General features: G+C 36.2%; 1 protein-coding gene across 8 annotated transcripts in view; it reads left to right on the forward strand.

Moving 5' to 3' along the window:
• The window catches only part of hdac5 (histone deacetylase 5), a 122513-nt gene that overhangs the window by 62429 nt on the left and 34358 nt on the right, over window positions 1-25726 (forward strand). For 4 of the 8 annotated variants that reach the window (XM_087244310.1, XM_087244311.1, XM_087244306.1 and 1 more), the window contains 4 exons: window positions 18633-18913; window positions 18991-19135; window positions 21942-22047; window positions 22281-22414. In XM_087244310.1, coding sequence (XP_087100436.1) covers window positions 18633-18913; window positions 18991-19135; window positions 21942-22047; window positions 22281-22414 — 666 coding nt within the window. The remainder of the gene's footprint in view (window positions 1-18632; window positions 18914-18990; window positions 19136-21941; window positions 22048-22280; window positions 22415-25726) is intronic. The other 4 variants (XM_087244312.1, XM_087244313.1, XM_087244308.1 and 1 more) reach the window with 1 other exon arrangement.

A 25726-nucleotide genomic window follows, 5' to 3' on the forward strand; every position in this document is an offset into this window, starting at 1 on the left:
CCTGCTACTTAGCGATGACATTTCATCGTCTGAATGTTTATGCTTTGCATGCGGCTTCTTCTTCTTCTCTGCTTTTTTTCCTGCTCATGAAAGGCTGTCCCATTTGAACTAGAGCCCTAAGGAATGGCGGTTGGGCATACGCAGCGCACGGTATGATTGGTAGAGGTTTCGCTGTTGAATGGGACACTGTTTTGGGGCTGATGGGGAAGGATGGGGTGATGGGAATTGGAGTTGGTGGATCAAGTGCCATGTGTTGCCTACAAAGGACAGTGTAGTCAGATGTCACTTTATTCACAAGGGGTTGCACCGGCTGTGTTCACACTTGGCCAGTTCTGTTTGAATTGAATGAATGATCTCTGGTGCATTTTCTCTGTTAGTTTGGTTTACTTGAAAAGTGTGAATGCTGCCATCAGAACGTTGGTGCATACCAAACAAGTAGACCAAAGGTGAGTCTTGGTCCATTTCCATATAAATAAACTATGTTGAAGTTCATCGGGAATATAAATGCAAAATAGATCAAACAAATCTAAACAATCCAAACACAGGATGTGATGTCACAGGATGGCACCGTAAAGACGACAGAATGGTAATCTTGATCATCATGGTTGTCATTTTGCAATGTTGCAGTTAAATACAGGCATTATAAATGCATCTCCTTGCATTAGACCTTTGTGAGTCTGAAAAAAAAAATCCTGATGCTGTTTGGACTTCTATACACATTTATAAGCTTTTCATAAATTAAATAGTGAACACTAAATACATGAGTATATACAACTGTGTCCTTGTTTGTTTTTTTACATTACAAGTGCGAACACACCCTTAATGTCTAAAATTGGACAGGCATCAAATATATGCAGTTGTTTCAATTTAATAAACTAATAAATGAATATTACTTTATGCATATTATTGAGAGTGTGTATGACAGTGTTAATAAAACGTTTGTCTCTTTAAAAAAAGTAACTTGACTGACTTTTTAAAAACTTAAAATAGCTTTAAATTGAGAAGTTAAAATGAATCTGAGACAGCTAGATATGCTCAATTAAATAGCCAGTGTTAGCTATTCCCTACACTGTATGCTTAATTAAACATCTCTGTTTATTTTTGCTCAGTAATTTTGTTCTGAATCAGAACTGAAACACTGTTCAGTTTTGATTAAGACTTGATTGTTGTAATTAATTATTGTAATTACAATAATTACAGTAATTACAATAATTAATTGGTTATTGTAATTACAATTTCAAATTCTACCCCTAATCATATTGACTTTTATTAGCTGTACATTAATTCTTTTATTGGTTTCCAACCAATTTTCTAATTCAGCAAATCACCATACAGTGTTGCCAATCTTTTATTTACGAACCGACAGGAATTCACATTGCACCTAGCATTTGATACTCAAACTGACTTAATGTCGCAATGTAGGCTGCATCTGAAACCGCATACTTCCATACTATATAGTACGCTAAAATCAGTATGCGAGCCAAGTAGTGTGCCTGAATTCATAATATTCGAAAATCAGTATGCGAGAAGTACCCTGACCCATGACCTTCTACTTCCGGCGAGATTCTGAAGTGTGCATCAAATGCACTCTGCGCTATCCCCATGATGTCCTGTGGGAGAATTTATCAATGGGAGTGAAGCAATGCAACTGATGCGGGTAGGTCACGTAATCATGACAAAATAGCGGATGTAGTATGACCAAATTCCATACATACTGTTCACATTCATACTGTATAGAAAGTACTTTTCTAACGGCCGAGTAGAACGTTTAAATTTAAATGCAATTCCTACTGAGTAGTTGCAGTTTGGACGCAGCTATTAACTTTTATTTGGCAAAGCAAGGTAAACTTTATTTATAGAGCACAATTTTACACAACTGTAGTTGATGCTTTACAATAAAATAAATTGTTTAAAAAATAGCTATACATTCATTTTTTATTAGTTTTTAACCAATTTTTTGTTAATTCAGTAAATCACCATACCATATTCACTTACAAAGAGACAGGAATTTACATTGCACTTAATGTCGCAATACTGCTAGCCCCCCTTTTTTTCATTCGATTTCCTGTCTTGTCTCAATAGTTCTATAAATAATTAAGAGGCCAACAATAAAAAAGAAAAAGCTGTTCTCTCGCTAAAATCGAAAATAGCACCGCTCATTGTGCATGACGTGAACGAATTGACATGCATTAGCCGATAAATGCTGTTGACATCCAGCGGTGTCATTATCCACTTTAATTGACGTCATCGTCTGCATGTCTTATGGATCAAGAGTCATTATGAACTAACATCATGTGGCGCACAAGCCCTCTTTTTTCTCTCTTTTTTTTAACCAGCTGTCTGTTTTTGGGCTTCCACCAAAGAACTGCTGGTTTCTTGTTTTCCCAGAGCGAGGGGAGCTACCCCTCCTTTAGGCCTGCCAAGGCATCGGAGGTTCCTGGGGCCCATAAATCACACTGGCTATTTGTAACTCTCTTACCAGCTTCAAACCCCAAGTTTAAGCTGCCAAGAAGCTCTTGCGAAGGATGTAAATATCATCCAGTTTTCCTCAACGTCTGTTTTTTTTTTCCTCGTGTTCCTACAGGTTTGGTCGTAGTATAGCCACACCATAGGTTCAATCTGATCGACTTTATTTGAATCTTTCTATCTCTCTCTCTCCTGGTTCACTCGCACTCGTTCATCTATGTGCCGTTAACAAGGAGAGGATGCAGAACCGATTTGACAGGGCAGCCTACCGCACGTCGCTATGTGCTATTTCTGGAAAGCAATATTCATGGTTTTTTTTTCTCTCTCTCTCTCTCTGCCTTTCCATCTCTCCCGCTCGTTTCTCTGAAGCGTAGCTGGTGTACCGTTGCTAAAGAAAATAACCATGACGTAAGCCGGGCTCTCTGCAAAATAGACTTTAAAACAGGGGGATGGTAGAAAAGCACCCGTAGAGCTCAAATAATAAATGTCTACTCCAGGGAGGCTGTGGATGCAGGAGCCCCAAAAAAAAAAGAGCAGTAAAATCAATATGAAACCACAAACTATTTCTAAAAATGAAGCACATTTAAGGGGAAAGTAATCAGCCTCGTCGGTTCGGAAAACGTCAGCCTTGCACTAAAGTCCTAATTGATTGATTGCAACTTTTTCTTACAGCGATTATTTGCTCATTGCCGTGTGGTTTCCACTGACAGCTTTTATTTGAAGGCAAACCACCATGGAGCCCTAATACATTTAGCTTTTTTCATTTGTCCTGAAGATTTTTTGGTTTATAGTTCAAATCTATCTTGCTTTTGCCACGGGTGTGTGCGCACATGTATGGTCTCTGCTTTAATATATCGCTGGCCTGTACCTTCTCAGCCACTAGTTTGTTTCTGTGCTGGGGAAACACGTCCCATGATTCACTGCTGTGTCCCAAAGCTTACCAACAGAGACGCTTCTGCGGAACAGAGGGAAGCGCAGGCACATTTATTAATGACTGTCCTTGAGGTCCTGCCTCAACGTCCTTAGCTTCTCTTGCTCACTTTGTCTCCTTTCTCTGTCTCAGTACATCCACGTCCTCAATATATATTTCTATCTATCTATCTATCTATCTATCTATCTATCTATCTATCTATCTATCTATCTATCTATCTATCTATCTATCTATCTATCTATCTATCTATCTGTCTGTCTAAAAACAAAATGTTGTTTTATATAAAAATATGATAATTTAATAAATTATCTATATATACATCTATGTGTTATTCTAAAATTTGTATCGTTTTAAGCTATACAATAGTTTAAATCATCGGTCAAAATAATTTATTATGATTCATTCAATTTGAAATTTGCAGAGGAAAATGGTTATTTATAGCAGTGTTTTACATGGCAAAGAAATTAATGATTAAAATACAAATTAAGCTCTCACACGCACACCTAAAATTAGCTGCGATATCAATCATACGGTATGTTACGTCACTCTAATTTGCCATGCAACAACTGTCAACTGTGCTGTTGTGTTATTAGCATCCTTGATTTGATCCTCTCAAATATCAACATCTTTTTGGCAAAATGTGCTTAGTGCACCTTCAAAAGCTGAATTAACTATGCAAAAATTAATATGCAGCACAATGCAAACAAAATTCTATATATGTTTTGGTTGTCCTGATTTTTTGCTATTTAAAGAAATTTACATTTGGGCTACACATCTTTGGACCGTTAGCATTGATATGACAGTGTGGTCATTCGTGATGGTCACATCACACTTCTACAATGTTGAGTTTGTATTAAAATGTATGCAATTGTAGAATAATTTTAAAAGAATCTTAACTTCAATAAATATTTATTTAATTGAATTCTGTTTATTTTTATAACTCAATTACTTACCTGGATACTTTTAGACTAGGAAAATGACAAAAGTCTGTTTATTTCAATCGTGTCTTTATCTTTATTTTACTTATAGATGTTTATTATTAGATTTTATGGAAATGCACTTCCACTGCAGAATCCTTCCAATCAACCTAACAGTATAACTTCTTTACAAATAGAGATATTAAGTTAAAATGATATTCATATCGCAATATATATTGCAGAAAAATCTAATGTATATGCACAAATATAATACTGCAAAGCATCCTATCCTATAGAAAATATTAATTGTAATTGAGAGCTTTATTTGTATATCTTGAGCACCCTATATCTAGGCCCATACAGAATATGCGTGTAGAAATCTGGAGATTTCCACAAATTTTTTGCCTATCATTGAGTCTATGTATTCACTTGAGTAAATGTGTGTAAATTTAGATTTATTCAGTTTTTGAATTTACATTACTAATTTTAATGTGATATAATAATAGTAATATGAACATGTTCATATGATTTATTTACGAGACATTTTTTGTCTTTAAATTTTTTGTCACTATTTACAAGTAATATTTGCTGTCTTTTGGTGGATATATTATATGAGAGGCTTGCTTTGCTTACCAAATAAATGGATCTAGTTGGATTTGCATTGTAAACATTAAATAAAAGGTAACAATGTATCATTTTTTAATTTCGTATATTAAGTTTTTAGTTACGATACTCCTAAAATCATTCTGCATAAATCTGCAGATTTTTTACCAAATTCTCAGCAAAAAAAATAATCTCAAATTCCATCTAGCCCTTTCCTATGTCTAATTTTTAGCATGAAATAATTTTAGATGTGAATATGGGACCATCATTCCTTTTTTGCTTCCTCTGTATGCCCATTCCTCTTTGTCGTCGTCTCTCTTTGTCTTTGCACAACAGGGCTTTGGACTAACTGCTAAAATAAAGCTCCCCTGGCTGGAATGAAAGCAGGAAATGGTGTCAGCAAATTGTGTCAGCTGTAAGTTTCTCTTTCAAGCCAGCTCTGAAAACAAAAGGACAGCCTTTGGGGAGGGAGAGAAAGAGAGAGAGCGAGCAGAGGAGAGCGTTAGGTTGTCGCTGCCATGAGGGACGACATCCCTGAGGATTTACCACTTGGATATCAACTTAAGCACTGCAAAGTTATCCCCAAAATATTGCAGTCTTTCAGCTAACTCGTTCTGCAAGTCGTCGTCGAATAACTATCTGGTTTAAATCACAGCTCATTGCTTAGTTTTTGCGTACTGTCCTTGTTCGCAATCCAAGGGTGGAGTTTTTATCACATTATTGACAGGGTATTGATGTTTTTTCAAGAGGCTCCTCCGGTCAAAGGCCGTGTTTGCAAAGAAAAGCGCATTCATCACCGATGTCTCTTTCGCCAGTGCAAAATGGAAGATGCGCCGAGAGCCGCCTGGAAATGTAGCATCCTTAAAATAGATCCGCGCACTTTTAAAAGCGCAGCGTGCCCCCCATCCCCCACATCCCCCCCGCCGCTCCCCCCAGAGCATTATTAATCCAGGGCTATTTATAACTGCGCTTTTCGCAGGCAGACTGTGTTCTGTCGCTGCTTGTGTTTAATCTCTTCTGGGAGTGAAGGGGAGGATGAGGAGGAGGCGAAGGTGTGGAGGAGTGCGAGGAAGACGAGGGGGAAGGAGTTTTGAAGGCAGGAAAGACCCCCTGCTAGGGTGGAAATGGGGCAGCTATTTCTATACATAAGCTTTATAGAGATGAGGGGGGAAAGCAAGATGGCTTGTTTTTAGGATTTCACCCTTTTTAGGGGATCAGAATGTCAAATAAAATTTCACGTTGTGATAAACGTCCGCCTGTGGGCCAACTGTTGCACATTTGAGTCTCTCGTGGTCTGCTTTTGATGCCAGGAAAGTGTTTAGAGGGACTAAAAAATAAGGATGGAGATGTTGACTGCTTTTCTCTGCAGATATTTTCAGATCTATAGAGGAACTTGCAATGACGAAAACAAAGCATTTGATATAATATTCAGTGCTCAGCATAATTGAGTATAGCCCAATTTGAAAATGAATATTTTGATCCATTTTTCAGTGAATATAGGCAATGTATTTGGGTGTATTTAAACAAAACAGATTTATTAAACAGATATATTTATTCAAATAACATTTTAGTCACCAAACATATTTAGAAAAATTAAAAGATAATTGCATTTAATTCAATCTATTGCCACAAAATAAATTACAACCTACAAATGTACCTACTAATTAATAACTAACTATTAACTAACTAACTAATATTTTTCTGTAACATATTCCTTTTGGGTGTACTTGTTTTGGGACCGTTATCGGAAGTTATTTAGTTAGATAAGCTCCAGATTTAGCTTCAGTACTGACTAATCTAATGTGTATGTACAAATATTATATTGTATAGCTTCTTATTAAAAATATAAAATTAAAAGATAGATTTGTGAAGGGTTTACTTTTATATGATGAGCACTGTAATAACTAACCAACAAGGATTTTAGATTCATCTGTGTGGCTGTTATTATTATTGGAGCTAATATGCTGGGCGATAAATTAAAATCTTGATATTTGTCTTTATTGATTATATTAGCATTTACCAACCCTGTTCCTAAAGGCACACCAACAATACAGATTTTCAAACTCTCTCTACTTTAACACACCTGAATCAACTAATCAGAACATGCTCCAAAACCTAAAGTTAATGGGTCAGATAAGGGAGACATACAAAATATGTACTGTTGGTGTGCCTTCAGGAACAGTGTTGGGATACACAGGATTATATCATTAATGTATTACTGAGTTTTGACTTCATATACAGTGCTCAGCATAATTGAGTACACTTAATTCACGTTCAATTTACTAGAACGTCTATGTTTAACTGCTTTGACACAATCTACATTGTAAACGTGCAGTAGAAATAATGATGAGTTTAATTGAACTGAATTATAACAACTTCTCATTGTTAAATGTTAGTTAATAGATTCAAACCAACATTCAACACCAATATTCATAAAAATACAACATAATTGTATTAGTTACTAACTCTTTCAACTTGTAAGAGTAAAGATTACAACTTGTAATCAGATTACAACCTCACTTTTAATGAGATATTGGGCATTAACTAAGAAATTAAGACCACCTAAGGTTAACAAAAGCTTTTGTAGTTTAGCTTGCGTTCAGCAAAAGTAGCTAATGTATCTATTGGAGACTAATGCCTTGGTACATAAGGGTTTGAGCTTGCAGAATTCTGTCATATGATGCTGCGAAAACAGGCGAGATTAACAAGACATTTAAAAAAAGCGAATGGTCCATAATCTACATTTCTGTACAGAGAGGTCATGTTTTGATCTTTGATTGGTCTCAGGCAGTCACATGATGCGATTTTGCAGATCAGAGTTCACTAAGCTTAAACTTTCGCAATGCAGCGAACTGCGAAACTTGTAGCATGAGCTTGCGCTTCTGGTTTGTCGCATTCGCAAGCGTATGAATGGAAGTCTATGGGAAGAATAATGCAGTGTGACCACAGCTTTACTGTGCAGTGTTAACGTACAATAGCCTTATAAATAGTTGCATCATTTGAAGTCAATATTTTAGTATGTAGTAGGCCTGGTTATCACGTGAAAATGTTAATGAGATAAAAGTCTCCAAGCATTTGCTGCTGTAATGAACACCCCTTCAAAAGCAAGGTGAATATTTTTAAGTCACTGAGAAAGTTAAAATAATAATTAATAATTAACAGTATTTTGCCTGCAATATCATTGAATCCTTTTTTATTATTAATTATCATCATATATATTTGTACTAGCATCTTCATAGTTAATTTATAGCACCAGACAATGTTGTTGTCCTCTGTTTGATTGATTGGAATGGAAACAATCTACCTTTCGCATTCAGTCTAGACAGGGAGTTACAGTACCAGCGACCCTGTGTGTGCTCTTGACTTATTGTCAAAATCAAATCTGACTGAGCTGGGAATTGTGATTAACAGTAGCCCCTATAAACAAACTTAAGCTAACTGCTGTATAGGGGGATCAAGTGTAGATGAGCAAACACATTTACACACACACACATACACACACACACAAGCACCATGCTTTAACACCATGACACAGAGCGAGAGGAAGCTATTTCTAGTCTTTCCAGCAGGCGATTAGCGTAATCCATGGAGTACGATATAATCTGATGAAAGGTAAATCTGGCTACTTAAGCATTCTCTGGCCCTCTTCCAGACACTCCATTGATTAGTACTGCTTGGCTTTTTAGCCAAATAGCATCACCTAGTTTTACTCGGTCTGTCCTCTTCTCTCTCGCTCACCCAGCCTCACCCAGCTTATGCAACAACCCTCTTTTATTTTTAATGAGGAGGTACCTCTCTCTTGCTCACTCTTCTATTTTCATCTTGACAAGTTACAATGCTCTTACCTCGTTTTTAATACATGGTAAGTGCCTCTGCAAAAAATGTTTTGGGCTTTTTTGTGCCTTCTCTTTGGGACAAGCTCACTGATGTCCTCTTTTATGCATCACCTGGAACACCAGTGAAACAGGAAAACAACATGGAAGATGCATGTGTGCGTACATGTGTGCACAAAATTTGATTAGCTTGGTACTTTGATTGCCACGTTACAGTTCTATCATCAGCAAAACTTTAAAACAACAATGTATCTGTGATTTTGTTTTTATCTGCATATGCATGCCATGGACAGAAGTCATTTGAAAATCTTAGCAATACACTACTACAGTGTTTCTCAACCACATTCCTGGAGGACCACCAACACTGCATGTTTTGAAAGTCTCCTTTGTCACACCCACCCATAACAGGTCTTTCAGTCTCTGCTAATGAGCTGATGATCTGAATCAGGCGTGTTTAGTTGAGGAGACATGGATAATGTGCAGTGCTGGTGATCCTAAAGAATTGTGGTTGAGAAACACTGCGCTACTGTATGCATTTGTACTATATCAGTTGAATTTAGATTTTTTTTGCATATTTGTTAATATTAATTATTAATTGTGCACACTTATTTTATATGTAGAGTTATTGATCTCGAAGTTTACCTTTGAGTTATTCAGTAAAACCTAGGGATGTAACGATTCACCTGACTCCCGATTCGATACCATTCTCAATACTAATCTCACGATTCACGATTTATTCACGATTTTTTAAACAAAATTATTTTAAACAAATTTAAGGTTAAGAGCCCTTTTATTTTTCCTTAACTCCTGCACATTTTTTTAATAAATGGCTTTTTACAAAACAAATTCCAAAATAATAATAATAATACAAACTAAAGAATACTTATTAATTTAAATAAACTTAAACTGTGACTGTGCTGGGATTTTACATTTTTAAAAGAAATATCAGCATATCTATGTTTTCTGGCATAAGCTAATGTCTTTGCACACTGTAAACACAGCGCCAAAAATACATTCAACATTTCTACCGGTTTGATTCGTCACATATTTGAATCATTTTACATCAAATTATCGAAGACTCAAAATAACTATCCATTTTTTCAATTATTATGTGATGTGTACAAGTGTAGTGTGAAAAAACATAGTTACAATTATTTTGATAATTTTTTTATCAATAAAATAGAATATTATTATCTTTTTATTGTTGTCAATTCATATTAATGATGATTATTGTTTTGGTTGTTTATTTGTGTTGTTTTACAGTATAAAAATCCTTAAAATTATATGTATTTCCTTAACTAGGCCTGTTACGATATCTATTTTTTGTTGTACAGCATATTGCACCAAAATATATTGTGATTTAACAATATTATTCACATTTTAAGACCATTTTGTGCCACTCATTACATAATGCCAGAACAACAATATTCTTTTCATTGCTTTTAAAGTGAAATAACTAAACATAAACATTAGAGGTTGAGAAAAATGCTCATTTTAGCAGAATAATTTAGATGGCGTTTGGAGGTTTTTGCATCTAAACTCTACTTATTCTAAAATTTAAATAATAATAAATGTTAACAACAAAAGTGCAAGGTAAAAGTAAAAGAGGATATGATATCTGCTACCAGATATATACACCCACTGGAAAATATACTATAGTAATTTATATTAAATACTGTTGTGTTTTTAAATCATTGTGATAGAGATGTTGAACTATCAGCTAAAGTGTTGCAAGAATTGGTTCTAATGTATTAATGTTTTGCATCACCAAAAATGGTTGACGGTATTTCCATGTGTTGTGCGACATGTCGATATATTGATTTTTAAGAACTGACATCTAGTCTTGCAGTAATTTGGGAAGTTTTGCATGTTAAGTAACTTCATCTTAAATGTTTAGCTAAATTGCAGGAGATAAACTGATTGTTTTTTCTTGTACAATCTGCAGGATTGTGTATGTGCTCTTTGTGTGGGCGCTTCAGTAATCAGGCGAGTGTTCACTGTGGTAAGAGTTCTCTGAGGGAAATTGCCTGGAAACCCCCTCAGTCTGGCCAACCTCCTCACTGAGGACTTCCTCGAAGATGCCACCTCCCCCTTTTCTTTTTTTATCCTTCAAGCGTTTTTCATCTCCTCCCTCTAACTTAAAAACAGGTCCTTGATTAGTAACTACCAATTTGGAGGCGGGTGATATTTAAAATGGATGAGAAGTTTGAAAAAGGATAGACATTAGCTGTGACGGAACTGCCGTTGTCTATTGTTGGACAGGAAAGAGTTGATAAGAAGGCTGTCTTTAATAGTCCCTATGCTTGGTAATTATCACCTCAAAGGAGTTTTCCGTAGGGATGTGGGAGTCTGTCACTTGGATGTTGTGTTTGGACTGATTACTGATCTGCGGAGTTGCTACGTACATGTTAGACTGCGAACAAACATGTTAACAAAACATTTAATAGCTGCTACCAAGTTTCTGTATTTATAAAGCTTCCCATCAGGTCCATTCCATCATTTCAGAGTCTTTGTTATTCACGATTGAAGCCACCAGGTAGTCACACACACTCTAGAACCAGTTAGAAAATCCTAATCATGAAATGTTTTCTTTTTGGAAATGCATGAAATAAAATGACATGGAAATATATTAAAGGTGTTTGAATTAAACTTATAAAGGCAGTATTTTAAAAGGTGAGACCTTAAGATGTGTTCATTCAGAACTTTTTATTCAGAAATGTTAACCGATGTTCAGTAACCTCATATGGAGCACTAAGTAGAACTGGAGGGGTCAAACTGGTGCCGTGACCCTGAAGAATGCTCATATAGGGCTAGACAATCGAAAATAAAGCGAAATAATTCTAATTATTTCTAATTAATTCTTTAATTCTGTTAATACCATACCTTTAAGATGTATTACCGCATATGGACAAACAGAGCACTTGAGAATTTCCATGACATTGCAGTGAGTGAATTGTTTATATGTGGGACAACCTGACAAAAAACAAAAAAGAGAGAGAATGCAAGTCACTCCTACATGAGGTAAATCTTATTCTCTGATGCTGGTTTATTTGTAACTGGGTAGGAACAGTGCGATTCAAAGGCCTGTGGCCCTGCAAACCTGTATCATACACATTTTCACTATGGAGTCAAAGTTGTGTCAATTTTTCAGAACATGTCAAGCAACGCTTGCTTTCCTTCAGCTTATTATTCAAGATATAGGGGGTCAACTTAGCAGAATGAACTGCCAGCATAACTATGTTCTATCTAAAAGAAATAAAAAATTTAAAAAAAAAACTCAGATTTTTTGTTAAAGCTTCAATTTTGCTTGCTGGAGATGTTGTTTATTTCCCCGCTTTTGAGATGGATGTTTTAGTCAATTACTTTGCTTGCAACTTGTCTTTTACATTAAAACAGAAATGTGACACTTTTACACAAAATGAAAGCAATTTGTGATTTGATAACAGTTGGAAGTATTCATCAAACAGTCATAGTTTGTTTCCTTTAATTATTTTAACATCATGAAGAATAGAAACATTCTCTTTCAAAAATTGAACATTCAGCAGTTGAGTATATTTACAGTATAGATGATAACAATGAACTACAAGAGGAAAAGAAATTGTAAATAAATAATTGCATTAAAAATAAAGTAGTTATTTAATAATCTCAATCGAGGTAGTGTATAATTAATCGAGGTTTTGATTTTGAGGTCATATCACCCAGTCCTAGAACCTAGTCCTTTAGTAGGAGCTGTGCAGGTAAGCCTTATATATATATATATATATATATATATATATATATATATATATATATATATATATATATATATATATATATATATATATATATATTGGCTTCAAGAAACACACTACTGACTGACTGTAGAGCTAGGTCTCAAACTCAATTCCTGCATAGTTTTGCTCTAACCCTCATCAAACACAGCTGATCTGGTAGTTCTGAACAACTTGATTAGTTGAATCAGCTTTGTTTGACTAGGGTTGGAGCAAAACTCTGCAGAGCTGTGGCTCTCCAGGAATCTGGTTTGAGACCTGTGCTCAAGAGAGTCTGATCATCCTTGTTAGTGTTTAGCATATCTGCAGCAGGGTAAATACAACAGGAGTTACATTAGTGTCATTTACCCAGGTGTGAGTTTGCACAAGCGACCTATATGCTACGGTAGGAGTTACTGGTGACTAGAGCTACCGTCTGTGCTATAGGCTTTCAAGAGTACACACTTCGATATTGCTTGATGTTAATAGCAGGTTTGGCATGCTGTCCCGTGAGATCAGGAAGTTCTCGAAAGCTCCTCCTGGTAAAGGAGGAAAGTAGGAGATGGGGTGGATAGGGGACTCTTCAAAAAACAAAGACGAGGGAGTAATGATAGTCAGGTTATTTATAGGGAGTTTGGAATAATCTGATTGGCCTACTAATGATTACAGATGAGAGACCAGCAGGGATCAATCATATCACATGCTCCTCTTGAAATTAGTTTGTAAAACTTCACTTAGTGTCCTTGTTAGCACATATACCATTTTGATATATGTGTAGTCTTGAACACATGCAAACAGAATCATAGAGCTTCTCGTTGGTGCCGTGACCCGGGTAGGAGCGAGTTTCATTCACAGTGTTTCTGCATAGTGTCCATCATAAACTTGTAATATAACAAGCCCATTAGCGTACCTAATTGTTGTATGCCAGTTTGATGTTGACTAGCAGCAGCTGTGTTGTGTTCTTTGTGTTGTTTTCAAATCATACCAGTGTTTGTATATATTTTTGAATTCCACCTTTAAAAGACAGGAGATGTGTCACCTTTGCATTACTTTGCAATACCCTGACAAATAAAGTTTCCTTCATTAATTAACTAAAGTTATTGAAGCAAAAGTCCAGTTGTTGCAGATGACATTGAACTTGGGAAGCTCCCTGTTGTTCTTCTTCTGGAGGGTGTTTGGGGAAATCTATGCTAACCTCATCTGGTCAGTAACAGGAGCAGTAGCCCTGGCGACCTCGACTGGCCAAGCTCTGACGTCAAAGGCCTGACACAGTCAATCGGCCTGAGGGCGCAAGGAAGGCTATTTTTAGCGCCTGGCTGATAAAGGGGGAGTAATCTGATTTTCATGTAAGCCGAACGCTTCCGCCAGGCATCCAGCAAAGAAACCAGATCATTAACATGTTGGTAAACTTTAGCCGAGGCTGGGAGGGCGAGCCGGGCGACGGTAGAGGCTGACTGACATGTGGGTTAATGTGTTCTCTGCAGTGATGGGCCCCTCGTAGTGCTACCCTACCTACACTCGAGGTCCCTACAGACTCAAGGACACCTTCATGACTCTTTAGCATTTTAAAGAGACAATGCATAGCTTCATACAATCTTGCTCTGTCAAGCGATGTGCCAATTTTCAGCTTTAGAGGCCAGGTTAGATGGTGTGTAGTGTATCCGCTTGCTAAGTTGTGACGTATGGAATACTGTTTCTTTGCCAAAGCCTCTACTCATTTAAGATGAACGATCTCAGTAGTCTTTTATAAGCACCGTTTAGTCATATCACACTTCAAAGCAATACACAATACACAAATTGATCTTAATAATTGTGATGATCAGATCACTTCATTGAAAATGTATTGGTCACACTTTATTTTAAGGTATAATTTTCGCTATTAACAAAACAAAAAGTATTTTTAATGGAATAAAGTATTAATTTGCTGCTTGTAAATAGTTTTTAACGTAGTAGTTGGGTTTAGGTATTGGGTATGATAAGGGATGTAGAATAAGAACATGCAGATTAGTACTTTATAAGTGTTAAACAGTCAATATCTTAATAATAGGCATGTTAATTAGCAACTAGTTATTAGTGACAATTGTTCCCAATGTATTAAACACTACCTCCTGCTAAAGTCTAGTCATTGAACCCAGTTGTAAGAGTTCTAGTTAATCATTTGGTAAAGTGGCAGAAAGCAGATTGTTTCGATGAATCATCTGTTGAACTGCATCTCAATCATCACAAATACTGCAGAAGACCTACTGGAACATGCATAGACCCAAGATTCTCACAGAAATCAGTCAAGTTTGGTAAAGGAAAAATCATGGTTTTGGGTTACATTCAGTATGGGGGCGTGCAAAAGATTTGCAGAGTGGATGGCAACATCAACAGCTCGAGGTATCAAGCGAACTGCACCTGTATGGCAGGGTATGTAAACTTACATGCTTACATTTTATTCTAAGCATTCAGTGTCTGTAGTTTAATATACTTAATATATTTAATATAATATTAAGCGTGATATCATTACCTGATATGAAATGAGAACTGCAGAGTCCAGCATTTTCAATTAGGTCCTCACTCCATTCAGCTTTTGTGATGGCTGTTAGCCAAAGACGCCTGCGGTTGGCATTAAAGGCAGTGTGGTTTACGGTAAAATTTAATTTTTCGAATTTGGCATCCTACCGCAGAAACACTAAATGTTTGATATTGCAACCAGTCTTTTTTTTGCAAGCGGCATGTGTGGTTTAACCCGTGTGACGTAGGTTGGTATATCCCCTATTGGCTGCTTATTAGTACTTATAAAGCACATTTTCGGAATACAATAACTAAACTACCTTAATAACTTTTAATACGGAGTAAATTAGGAGTTGATTAAAGCAAAAGTCATATTGGTTTGCTAAATTCTTTCCAAATAGTGCTGTTCAATCATTTGCTGGAATTGTATAGATAGATGTAGAAATACAAAACATCATGATGTCAGATTTTTCCAATATCATCCAGCCCTATTTAACAGTCTAATTCACCAGCTATTTCTTTTAAACAGTTTGCAAGGTTAAAATTGTCTCAATAATGTTCAATTAAAAGTTGCTTCCCAGTGCCTTTTGAGGTTTCATAAGGTTCAGAAGCTGCCATGACCTTGTCACCTTTAATGGGAAAACTTTTTGTTTTCCCTGACTGAATGTCTTTGGAAAAAGTTTAGATTAGCTTGCACAGGGCATGAGTTTGAGAATGCATTGCTATCCCCATAGCAACTCATTAATTCCACCTTACTGTCGTGAATGAAAAGTGTTTGAGGGAGAAAAATAAGTGGAACACAGACAAAGGCAGGAATGTTAGGTTTTGTGGGGTCTTTTATAGTACTTTAGCTGTGCCAAAACACTTGTACTTGGAAGCTGGGTTTTCTGGGTAGTGGTTCTATTGGAAAAATCAGAGATGGTTGGTCTGGTTTCAGAACAAGCCTCAGGGTATAACCCTGATTTACCCTCTAGATTATATAACTACATGTCCTCTTTGGCAGTGCAATGCCCTACCATAAAGCAGGGCCCTTTTTTTCTCATGACCTATAAGAAAGCTGTTTAATGCTGATTTTACATCAATGCTGGAATTTTTTCTTTGCTTCTCTTCTTGGAAGAAATTGGTCTGAGGTCAGTTGGATGAACTTCCAACTGGCTCATGATTCACTAGACACTAGTGTCAACGAGCCAGTCGACATTTGAGCCCATACACCCAGTTACGGTAACATGGGCTGACACAAACAAATGTCAGCCAAACATTTATAGAAACATCACACGTAAAACGTGGAATACCCTCACAAATGCAACCATGGCCTTTGCTTATGTAACTAAGTGCTTTAAAAAAATGGTATGTTTGTGTGTCAACATGCTGTTATTGAGCGGTACAGGTATTGAGGTTAAGCGAACCTGTTTGAACTCAGTAAAGAGGTGACGCATTAATAAATAAAAAGGCAACAAGTGTACATTATATTCAAGCATACATACATTACTACATGCATACATATACACTACTACATGCATACATATACACATACGTACGCACACACACATACATTTTTTTTTCCCGATAGCTAAATTGAAATGATACATATATTCTATTTAGGCTTATATAAATTATGTATAACCTGTCCTCCAATATTCCACATTAACACTGTTTTGAGAATTGAGTCGGGTTAGATAGATAGACAGACAGACAGACAGATAATTTTAATTATCTGTCTGTCTGAGGCATTATTTTTTTATTAGGCATATTTAATGGTATTCTCGGTGCACGTGTGTGGATAATTATGGCCCAGTTGTATAAGGTACTAAAACGTTGTAAGTTATGTTATTAAAGAAAATGCGTAAGCATTAAACTGTGTTTTTACTAAAATATTAAATAAATATTGGCCTATAGTGAGTTCGGGCATACGCACTTATGAAACAAAAGTTTGTGTGTGACAAATGAACAGATGAAATATGTGGCTCAGCTTGCGTATGGATATTTCCAGTTAATTAATTTCAAAATCATCACGAACAGCAATGCAAATGAGGATTAAATTTATTGTAAGTGTATAAAGAGTGTATTTTAAGAGTGTTTTGTGACCACCTCCAAATTACAGAGTGTGTGTTTCTTTTGAGGACTAACTCATCATCTCCAGGCTGTCCGTGGGGTTGTAAAAGGTAGTAAATTAAATTAGCCAAAATTAAAGCCATTAAAAAATATGAAAAAGTAACAAATTTCGTCTTCGTCTTCTGACGAGGTATTACATTTTTAAGTGCAATTGGTGTTAAGTGCAGGCCTTTATTCTAAAATTTACATGGATTTGTTTATATGTTGAGAGTAGGACCTGAGTGAAATCATGTGATGTTGTGTTCGTTCGTGCGTTGGGTACAAAACTGGGTACCTGGCTGGTTTGCTCTGGGAATGCAAGTTTTCGGACCTCTGGCTGGAGGACTCAAGATTTAAAGACTGGCTTAGGCCTGTAGTTGGCAATAGCCGCGAGGTTTATTGCCATGTCTGCATGAAGACAATTAATATAACCTTGCTTGCACGCGCATCACTTTGTGCCTGCAGTTAAACTCACAGCGTTTTTTTTTTATGACACTTTAATTGATCATTTTTTCCGCAATTGACATTAAGAACGAACATAAAAGCATTGTCTGATTGACAAGGAGCACCTAATTTTGTTCATAGGAATTTAAAATGCCAAATGGGATGAATTTTTATACCCCATTTCAAAAGTGAAACATACTCTAATAGGTAGTGCAGTGTGTGGGTGAGAGGGGGGCAGTGTTTCAGTGTGATCCTGTTATGTTGTGGTTCTGTGACTGCTGGTGTTGTTTAACTGTATGGTTAACAATTATGACAGCTAAAGTAACTAGGTTAATTTCAATTTAAATCAATAAAAAATAAATTAAATATTAATCTAATATTAATATTTTTTATTTGGATATTATATTTGGGTATTTTATTGTGTGTTTGGGTAGGTTTTGGACAGCTTTTGGGCTGGAAAAAGTCAGTTACATCTGGCAACATTGCTTTTTTTTAACAGAGCCGCAACGTCAACACGCACAGAATCTATCGGCACAGTTCAGCACAGTTGTCTAACTTTGCCTCAAAAAAAAAAGCCGAGAACAGTTTGTAATTGTGCCGTGCTATTCAAGGCTTACTGGAGAAACATCCACATATGACATATATGACATTGAATAAAAACTATGGACAAAGGCCCATTTGGACACCTTGATTAATCCCTCTGCTTTACTTAAATGTATATGTTTTCTGCAATGTGTTATGCAATATTTCATTTACTCCACTACAGTTGCAGTCGTGCTGGTTTACATTTTTTGAAGGTATTAAAAAAGGTAGTAAAAGGTATTAAATTCAACTTAAGAAGTTCTGCATATACCCTGATCTCTCCCCATGTGTTTTTTTTTGTATTGAAAATGTGTCAAATGAGACTCCCTCCTCACCTCACGTCTCTTGTGCGCATAGTAACGCTTAGGGAGACATAATATTGGACGCTCTGTGCATCCTTTTGGGAAAGTAGCTATGGTTTAATTTTAAATAATCGATATGCATGATATTTCAAAATTTCGCATCGTCCAAATAATAATTCCGATATTATCGCTAATATTTGTTTTTGTTTCTTCTCTAGTGGATGTGAAGACCTTACTACCCTCCGGGATGCAGAGCCCGGTGGGAGGTGGAGGAGATCAGGGCGGAGGTAGCGGTGGTCCGGTAGACCTGCGTACAGACCCACGTCTGAGTGCGCTAAGTGCTGTAGACCCATCTCTGAGAGAAAAACAGCTTCAGCACGAGCTGCTCTTACTCAAACAGCAACAGGAGCTCCAGAAACAGCTGCTGTTCGCCGAGTTCCAGAAGCAGCACGAGGTTTTGACGCGCCAACATGAAGTGCAGCTACAGGAACATCTGAAGGTACGAGCCTCGCTGTTCTCTCTGTGCCCTTTATTCCCTTCAACCTTTTGATTCTTAACCTCTAAACCTCCGAACAGCAACAGCAGGAGATCCTCGCCGCGAAACGTCAGCAGGAGCTCGAGCAGAAGAGGAAGCTTGAACAGCAGCGTCACGAAGAGATGGAGAAACAGAGACTGGAACAACAGCTCATCATGCTGCGAAACAAAGAGAAAGGCAAAGAGAGTATGCATCCATACATTATGCACAACAGATATACAGATATACAGACGCTGATCATCATGGCCTGGTACTTATTCCAAAGCAGGAGAGGTTTAAATGCACCACTCACCTTTTAGTTCACGAATAAAAACACCTTGCCGAGCAGCACGTAGCTAATGTTTATCGTTGTTTGCTGCTATAATTACACATTGTCATGAATATCCCTTGAAGTACTTTAGGCACAGCAGGCACAAATTGCTCTATTATTTCTCATCTTTGGCTGTTTACTATTAAAAACAACACAGTGCCATGCTAGGATTTATTGTACCTCCAAATTAACTAATTGGATCTGTTTTAAATCATAGAGTGAGCTGCCTATAGAATCCCTGCAGGTATTAATTTTTTTTTTTTTTTATCATGAATATTTTAATATTCTGTATTATCATGGTATTGACCTAAGCTGCAAAAAATGGTTACAACAAATTATTTATTGTATAAACATGCTCAAAGTAGATAAATGCTTTAAACAAAATACATTGCAAAAGATAACACTTGATAATAAAATCTCATTATTAAGCAGTAGCTATGTTTCCATCCAAAAATGGGAATTAAATTTATGTGCAAAACTGGAATATCGCATAAAAGTTGTGCGAATAAAGCAGCTCAAAGAGAATAAAATCATTCTTCGTCACTTCCTGTTTAACTGGTGCCAAATATCACCAGTAAAAACGGAATTTGTTGCGGTAGGAGAAGCTGCTTGAATCTTTTCTTCATTTAATAAATGACTTTGACCTCAATGACGACTTGATGAATGTGGGGTGGTGTCTAAAGGTGTGAGATGCAGAGATTCTCTTGACAATTCTGGAGGTTATAAATAATATAGCCTAACACCAATATTGAAACGGTTAAGGTGTTTTAGAATGACCAAAACAACATTTCAGATGTTTTACAGTGTGCTCAAGCTGCTGGTTTGTCCATTCACAAACATTTTTATCATCACATAATCTCTTATAACCAAATCAAATTACCTTTTTTATTGTGCATACTGTAATTTGTTCCGTAAAAGCATTCCCATTGTAGTTCATACGCATACATTTTTTATGCACATCTTGGCATTTTCATCAACTGATTTTTTTTTAATGCGCATATACAAAATGCTCATAAAAATGGGTGGATGGAAATTTAGCGGCTGTTTATTAAAATCAACAGTGAGAAATAACCTTATTTAGCTGTATGTCTATAAAAAATGTAAAAATACAATTTAATTTTAACTGTTTTGTACATTTAATTAAATTATTTAATTTTTACGCTATTGATTATTATTTTAATATTTATTTATTTTTAGCTATTAACTAAGAAATTAACATCGGCTAAGATTAGCTGGTTAGATTAACAAATGCTTTTGTAGTTGCCATTACATTGACCTTTAAGGTCCCACATTTTTTAGATGTTGGTATTAGTATGTTAGTTTTAAGGATATCTATCAGATAGTGTGCTACAAAATTTGTGTTTTAGAAGATATAAACCTGATATAAACATCCAAAGCTTGCAGTTTGTCACTTTCGCCTAAATCTGAGATGTCAAAACTATGCCAAAATTAGCCTATTGTAACCTTTGAATTAGCTGCCAACTAATCAAATTGGAACAAACTGCCAAAAATGTTTGAGGCGAATCCCTCAGAGATAGCCATTTCTAATTTAACATAACCTTTTGTTTGTTTGTTTGTTTGTTTGTTTGTTTGTTTGTTTGTATAATTGCTGAGCTACAAAAAAAAGCTAAAGTGAAATTAAATTTTTCAGTTAAATGTTGTAAATTAATCTGATTTTTTAAGGGTCATGAAAGCCTAAAACACATTGTTTAGATGTTGACATATATATGTGTGGCACATTGCTGAAAATAATATTAGGACACATATTAAGTAAAAAAAAAAAAAACATTGAACTCCAGTGTGTAAAAATGAGATTGAGTTTATGGTTTTGTTATAAGAAGTACATCCTAAAATGTAAAACTATATATACATGATTATTAATTTTAATAATAAGAAAAAAAAGAAAAACATCAGAAAAAAGTTTGGGAACCCCTGGCCTCCACATTACGTCATTCGCAACACCTCATATTTTAGTTTCTCATCAAATCTTGACCAATCAAATGCTTTTTAGTATCTTACATTCCCTGCCCCCTTCAAAAAGCTTCTGATTTGCTTTTCATTGGATGCGCTTGAGCTCAACATTCTCACTGGCAGAGCTGTGATAAAAACAAAACCCCTGTTTTTTAAAGGGAGCAGTTTCTCTATGTGTCCCACCCTCTTTTCGTGTTTCAGTTGAGATTACGTCACACATTAAATAAAAGAATGCACATTTCAAAGCACTTCACCAAACCTTGTAATAAAAACTACTGATGTTAATGTCACAATATTCACAATAAATAACGAACACATATAATATCAGTGTTGTGCATGTTCATATGCATGATATCTTGAATAGATGTTTATGGCGGTTTGATCAGCTCAAACCAGTCACCACAAAGTCTGGGAATGTTTACCTAATCGTAAAAAAAAAAAACATAAAGCAAACATGTATTTTTATTCTTAGCATGTTTTGTTTGCTATTTATTTCTTGGTAATGATGGTTAAACATTATTGTTCTCTATTGGTCTGTGAATAATTAGTGCTTTTTTATTTAACATATTTATCTGAATTGACAGTAAAATGTATGATGTTGCGAAAGTTGGCATTTAAAGTAAATGTTGTTGTTTTGAGATTTCTCTTAATGAGTGTATCCCTAAATTTCCCTTGTCTTATCCCCAAATGTCCTCTGCCTTATGTTCTCAGGTGCCATCGCCAGTACTGAGGTCAAACTGAAGCTGCAGGAGTTTCTGTTGAGCAAAAAGGAGCCCGGCCCCGGTGGACTCAACCATTCCTTCCCCCAGAAGTGCTGGTGAGAGCAACTTTGCTAGTCGCTCAGGATTGGTAGACCCAAATTCACTTTGCACCTTTTTAACCTATTTTTTTTTATCAAAGGCTGGTTCAGTGTGTGCTCTGATTTTGTTTTCTGCAGTATTATGTAAATGAGCATGCTGACATTGCATCATGCCACATTATGCTGTAAGTTTATGGCTCTCATTAGTGTGGAGATGGAGGGGTGTTCGTAATGGACTGTGTCTGTTTTAGGGGGGCTCACCACACATCCCTGGAGCAGAGCTCTCCTCCACAGAGCAACACACCAGGAACACCACCCTCCTACAAACTCCCCCCGCTCTTAGGATCCTACGAAGGCAAGGATGACTTCCCTCTGCGGAAAACCGGTGAGTAGACTTCAAGTGTGTGTACTTAAAAAAATGCTATGCACTACTGATCAAATGCTTGATTCAGTAAGAGTTTTTAAAAGAAATGAGTGCTTTTATTCTGCAAGGATGCAACTGATCAGTTTTACTATGTTACTCCAAAGTTACAATGATAATTTAAATATGGTGCAATATTAGATACATTTTTGAAAATCTACTAAATCACATTTATTATATTATAATAAAAATAAATGAACTGACAAAAATAAAAACAACTATTCAATTTTTTTGTATTTAGCATATTTAGTATGTTAAAATAGACATTGAAGACTTGATCTGTAAGACTGTCATTTAGTGTTACTATAGCTGCTGATATCACCTTTTCCTGAATCATTTTACCATATTAACCATGTAAAGTACTTCACTATCATATGGACTTCTTAGAGTTCACTTGTTTTGACTTGGATTACTTATTAACCACTAAGATTGCATAAACTTTTAATGCACATTTAAATGAGAAACCAGTGATGGAAACAGCAAAAATACGTTCACTTGAGGTGGCTTTTGAGGAGGTTAATGCGTATATTGGGAGATGGAAATGTATTTGCAGAATAAACTCTGATGTAGCAAACATTAACTGAGGTAAAGTCTAGATCATATACGCGGCCATCCGAAAGTGCGATATGCACATCAATATAGCATTTTTTGACACTATAACAATAATTTATATTTTTACAGTACTATGTGTTGGGGTTAGGGTTGGGGTGGGGGTAGGTGTAATTAAAATACAGTAAGTGGGAAATTTTATAAATAATATAAATTCTCGTAAACTTCCGGCTGCAACCATATCTGATCTAGCAATAACCATTAGCTGGCTCCATTACGCTTGCCCTGTTTACTGTTGGTCACTAGGTTACCAATGCCACAGCTAACCACTCTGAAAACTTGATGAACATTCTAGACCTAATTCACAGCTTTTTATTTTACAAATATTGACAAGATTCCCTTCATTTTACAATGAAAACCCGAACTATTGTCATTTTAATGACACTCATATTGAACTGAAAACAATTAAAAAAATTATTGCTGCCTATTTTTTTATGTTTATTAAATGTTCCATTCATTTTAACTTGCATCAATTAATCTGACTAAACATATTAGATAAAAAACGTTTATTGTTTATTAAAGTTTATTGAAACCTAATTAACTTATTAAAATAAGATAAAGCAACATAAAACGTTTGTTGTCACGACTTTTTGTAATATCATATTTTACAGTGAAAAACTGAACGCTTTACCAGTGAGAAAACAGTTTAACAGACAGTCTGTAGCGTGAGGAGAAAGAACGAGCCTCCTCCATTCGGCTTCTTTACTTTCTCTTTACTTTACTTTTACTCTTTACTTTACTCCTTTACTTTCGTGGAGTAAGGAAACGGTGTTGTACACAATCCACTGAAGACATCCATTAGCCTACATATTTAATTTAATTTGTTAAGTGCAAAGATTTGTTGTTTGTGTGTATTAAGCAATGTGTAATTGTATGGACCTGCATAGGCGCATAACTAACGCGCTCTGTGCTGGACTTTAGACCTGCTTTTAGTTGGTCAATGGTGCAGTCTATTTCACTTCCTCAAAATAGCAAATCGCCAACAATGTACCTTAACGCACCTCCTTTTTACACCGGAACATCTATGAGTCCACAAATTGGCCACATAGCGTAAAACATGAAAAGTAGGGTTGAGCCGGTCTAAAATTAGCAACAAATTACAAACACCAAACCAAACACGTCTTGCGCCTTATGTGTATGTTGTGGTCCTTTGTCTTTGCGAAGCTACTTTAACAACATTTACATTGTATAAAAGTGCTTTGCAAACTACAATGTCTAATGTGAAACATTGCTATGGACGTTGGCATCGTCGTCATAGGTGGCGGCGAATCAATTATTTATTAATAATTAATTAATTCATAACTAATTCATAATTTGTAGCCTACCGTTTTAACTACCTGACCCGCATGGTCTTTGTTTCACCCATAACCAAATCATAAATAACTAAAGATAAGGTACACACAAATTACCACCTGTCAGTCACTTTTTTCGCGGGACTCTGACATGAATAGGCAGAATGATCTGTGTCGTTATAATGGCGTCGACAAACTTGGCTGGTGCACACCCAACAGGAATCAACAGTATCTGAGGTTTTCACTAAAATTACTAAGTATAAGCGTGAAAGCAAAAGATTGAAGCAGTGTACTGATACTGTGAATGGTTACCTGATAGATTAAAAGACTGAAGGGTCGTTAGATAGAGACAAGATTAATTAAATAACACATTTAACAACTATTGTGAGACGCGATCCAGTGGTACATCCTTAATGAACTGTCTGATGTGCACTGCTCTCTCGGGTTTTTTGCTCAAAGCACCCACTGACTGCTGGAGCTCTGACGCTCTCATACGCTGCAGTGCGTTACTCTCTGTGTTTGTGCACACGTGCGTGTGTGTGTGTGTTGTCACATGACGTGTGTTTTCAGTGGTATAGTGGACGAAGATCTTTTCAGAAATGCTAGGTGAAACGTCCTGGTGGACTTGGATCGTTTTTGTTTTAAAAATGCCATTTTAAAACTAAGACGTATTAGTGTAAACGGGGCCTAAGTGTGTATTTTTCGCGAGCGGGTTGCTGCTGCGATGGGAGTGGGTGGAGAATCGCGATGCCTGCTCTTATGTGTAGAAGTCAGGTGATTATTTTCTTTCTGTGCATGAATGGTGCTGTTCTAGCCTCACTGCTGGTTTTGTGTGGAGAAGTTTGAGCTGTTTAACGCTGCAGTGGTGTCACAGAGGACGCAAGGGTGGGTGTGCGTGTGTGTAGGGATGAAGACTCTTCACTGAGGAGTCTGCAGGTGTGAGTCATAAATGAGTCATCAGAACAGTGGACCTACACACTAACACACACCTTAGGGGCTTTATTAGTGACAGAATGGCTTTTATACTAAAATAATGATATTTATTATAACTTGCCTCACAGTGTAATCACAGTGAAATCCTGATGATTCAAAGGGATAGTTAATCTAACCACGTAAATTTGTTGTTAATTTACTACTCATGACTCATAATAATGACCCAAACCTTACAGTTGAAGTCAGAAATATTACCCCCGACCCCCCACCCCAATTATTTATTTATTTTTTTTATTAAAAACGGCTTTTGTTCTTGCGGAAATAAAACAAATAAGACTTTCTCCAGAAGAAAAAATATTATCAGACATACTGTGAAAATTTCCCTGCTCTGTTAAACATCATTTGGGAAATATTTATAAAAAACAAAAAAAAAATCAAAGGG

This window comes from Danio rerio, chromosome 3, assembly GCF_052040795.2.
Source record: "Danio rerio strain M-AB ecotype USA chromosome 3, GRCz13ab, whole genome shotgun sequence".
Classification (NCBI taxonomy): domain Eukaryota; kingdom Metazoa; phylum Chordata; class Actinopteri; order Cypriniformes; family Danionidae; genus Danio; species Danio rerio.